General features: G+C 44.8%; 1 protein-coding gene across 1 annotated transcript in view; it reads right to left on the minus strand.

Annotated features, from left to right (window-relative positions):
• Nucleotides 1-1852: 1852 nt before the first annotated feature.
• LOC120564013 (gastrula zinc finger protein XlCGF57.1-like) overlaps nucleotides 1853-3438 on the minus strand; it is a 5476-nt gene continuing 3890 nt past the window's right edge. The window contains exon 2 of the mRNA XM_039808591.1: nucleotides 1853-3002. Within this exon, the coding sequence (XP_039664525.1) occupies nucleotides 2047-3002 (956 nt within the window). The 3' untranslated portion in view covers nucleotides 1853-2046. The remainder of the gene's footprint in view (nucleotides 3003-3438) is intronic.

The raw sequence follows: 3438 nt of genomic DNA on the forward strand, positions 1-3438 counted from the left end.
AAAGAACGCCACTGAAGTCATTCTTAAAAAAGGAAGATGTGTTCGGAGTTTTGCCGACCGGATACGGCAAAAGTTTAATCTATCAGCCAGCGTTGCTCTGCCTGGTTGTAGCGCTATCCTATTACGTGCAGAGGGAATTTGAAAGACAACCGTTTATCTCGCCCCTTTATTGAGCCCTGCCAATGGGGAGTTCCCAGACCCAACATCTGGATGTGGGTCTGGCTTGTCCGGCTTCGGCAGGGATACAGTAGTAAACAGAATCCCCATGGTTACCACACATTGATGGCCTGGCGTCCTTCACATGAGGAGCGTAGTAGACCCCGCGGATCCACGCCACTACGCAGGCGAAGTGGCGCTCCCCGTGTAAAAAGGCCTTAAGTCTGTAGGGCTGGGCACCGAATGTCGATACTTTTACGGCACCGAAAATAATACTCCGATCCTATGAGTATCGAAAAATTATTTATCTTTTGGTGCCAAATTTCAGTTCCAAAAGCATCTGAGCACGTAAGCGCAAGCTTATCTGTCCTCACTGCATACTGACACAGAGCGGAGCCCCGACACACGCACGCACGCACGCTATGATGTTAATGGCGAGCCGAAAGCGGTCGCGGTGCTGTCGTTTTGCACTTCCTGTGAGACAAGCAGGCCCAACGGTGGTTTCTGTGCCCTGATGACTGACTGACAGGCTGAGGTTGTAAGGCAAGGCAACTTCTACAGCACCTTTCAGCAACAAGGCAATTCAATGACATTTCTTTGCACTTCAGTTAGTTCTCCATTAGTTCGATGTTGACAACAGGGCAGTCACCAAGTTTATTGTTAACGGTTTGTGTCATTATGCAGTTTGCACTAAAAAGTCTTTGTTCTTTACATTCCTTTGCATTTTAGTTAGTTCAATATTAGCCTGTACATAATGTCATTTATTTATTTATAATATGTTCATGTTGTGGCAAAAGGCTTCTCTTTTTTTGTGTTAATTTTTAAAGTTCGGATTGATACCAATCCTAAGTATCTTATTAATGTTACTCTGAGTGAGCAGTGTTACCAGAATTTTTTTATTTTGATAACTGTTTTGATTCACAATTAAAGGTCCCATGGCATGAAAATTTCACTTTATGAGGTTTTTTAACATTAATATGAGTTCCCCCAGCCTGTCTATGGTCCCCAATTGGCTAGAAATGGTGATAGGTGTAAACCGAGCCCTGGGTATCCTGCTCTGCCTTTGAGAAAATGAAAGCTCAGATGAGCCGTTTTGGAATCTGCTTGTTATGAGGTCATAACAAGCAAGGTTACCTCCCCTTTCTCTGCTTTGCCCACCCAGAGAATTTGGCCAACCCATGAGAGAGAGAGAGACATCATGGCTTTCAAACGAGAAAAGTGGCAGTTGGTCAAGGCCACATCCCACCCTCCACCTTGCCCTTCCCCCCTCTCTCCTCCTCAATAGCTACAGACACAGAAATGGCACATCCTAAGGAAAGCTCATTGTGGGACTGGCTATAGTGGCTGTAAGTCTGCACCAAGGCTGAATTTCGGGAAAGAGACTTCAGATACAGTATTAGGGGACCACTAAGGTCTATATAAAAGAGACTTCAGATACAGTATTAGGGGACCACTAAGGTCTATATAAAAGAGACTTCAGATACAGTATTAGGGGACCACTAAGGTCTATATAAAAGAGACTTCAGATACAGTATTAGGGGACCACTAAGGTCTATATAAAAGAGACTTCAGATACAGTATTAGGGGACCACTAAGGTCTATATAAAAGCATCCAAAGAGCACCATGTCATGGGACCTTTAAGGTGGAAAATAAAAGTTGTGCGTTTCATGTATTTTTGTTGATGTTGAAATGGATTTTAAAACATACTGTATCGAAAAAACTATCGTTAAGGAACCGGCATCGAAATTCACACGAGATCGAAAGATTTTGAACGACGCCCAGCCCTGTAAGTCTGACAATTTCTATCTTATCAACGTTGAACCAAGTCTTGCCATCAGTTCCTTGATCCTGCTGGAAAGAAAATTGGCTCAGCAAGCATCTGTGCGGCTTCATTTATTTCCGCTGCCCTCACCAACACACTTGTGATTTTTGACGCTATCCTGCCGATTAAAACTTCTATCGCAAACGCTGCAACTAAATGGTTTCTCCCCGGTGTGGACGGTCAAGTGCCGTTTCAGATTTTGCTTCAGCGCGAAGGTTTTACTACAAACTGAACAACTAAACGGCTTCTCGCCCGTGTGGACAGTCAAGTGTTGTTTCAGGTGATTCTTTTGTATGAACGTTTTGCTACAAACTGAACAACTAAATGGTTTGTCCCCGGTGTGGGAAGACAAGTGGTCTCTCAGATGTGTCTTTCGTGCAAATCTTTTGCTACAAAATGAGCAACTAAAAGGTTTTTCCCCGGTGTGGATTCTCATGTGCATAACCAAATTGCTTTTGCTGCAGAAACTTGTTTTACAAACTGAGCAGGTGAAATGTTTTCCTTCTGAATGAAGTCTCATGTGAATTGATAAAGACTTCTTCAGAGGGTATCTTTTACCACACACCGAGCAACAAAATGGTTTCCCGTCTGTTTGGACTCCAGTGTGTTTCTTCAGAGGTTCCACATCACTTATAGCTACTTCACTGTTCTGCAGAGGGTTTAAACCTGACTGAGGTTCCCTAGTCTCCTCCCAGTCACCACTGTCATCAGTCTCATGTTCAGAGGAGTTTGCAGTCTTGTCATGAGTAGCTGGTTGTAAAGGACTATCTGGATCTGAGTTCCTGGCTGGTTCTGGTCCTACCCAGTCCTCTTCGTCGTCTTCTTCACTCTTCACAGAGACAGAAGTAAACGGGAAGTTGATGTCAGCCTCCTCCAGCCCTTGAAGCTGCTCTCCCTCCTGATTGGTCCAGAGTTCCTCTTTAATGTGTGGGGGGGGCTCTGGGTCCACCTGGTCCAGACTGGAGCTCCACTCCTGCTGCTCGAGGGGAACCTCTGCTTTAACCACCAACAGCTGCTGGACGTCTGAAGAGAAGAATGAAACACATGCACAAGTCTTAGCAAACTGTTACTTCATGTTAACATTACATGTTGAATAATTAGTCAGTAGTTCAAAATGAACTTCAACTCAATCAACTACAACGGTAAAAATCTTGATTTTACATTAAAGCTGCAGAGAAAGAATTGTAAAAAATGCCGTAATTTGAAGCAGCGTTAAGGCTGATTTATGCTTCTGCGTCGAATCGATGGCGTACCCCAGCGAACCCCTCTGCGTCGAAGCGAACCCCTCTCCGAGCGCTCCGCCGTAGCTCGACGCGCACCTCCAAAAATGTGTAACTTTCCGTCGAGGCGACGCAGACCTCAAGGACTGTGATTGGTCAACTGGTCCTGTGTGTTGATAGTCGTCAGTGTGTTTCAAGCAGCCTACTGTGGGGAGTAGCAACATGCTAGTTCACTGACC

The sequence above is a fragment of the Perca fluviatilis genome, chromosome 8 (genome assembly GCF_010015445.1).
Source record: "Perca fluviatilis chromosome 8, GENO_Pfluv_1.0, whole genome shotgun sequence".
NCBI classification, from domain to species: Eukaryota; Metazoa; Chordata; class Actinopteri; order Perciformes; family Percidae; genus Perca; species Perca fluviatilis.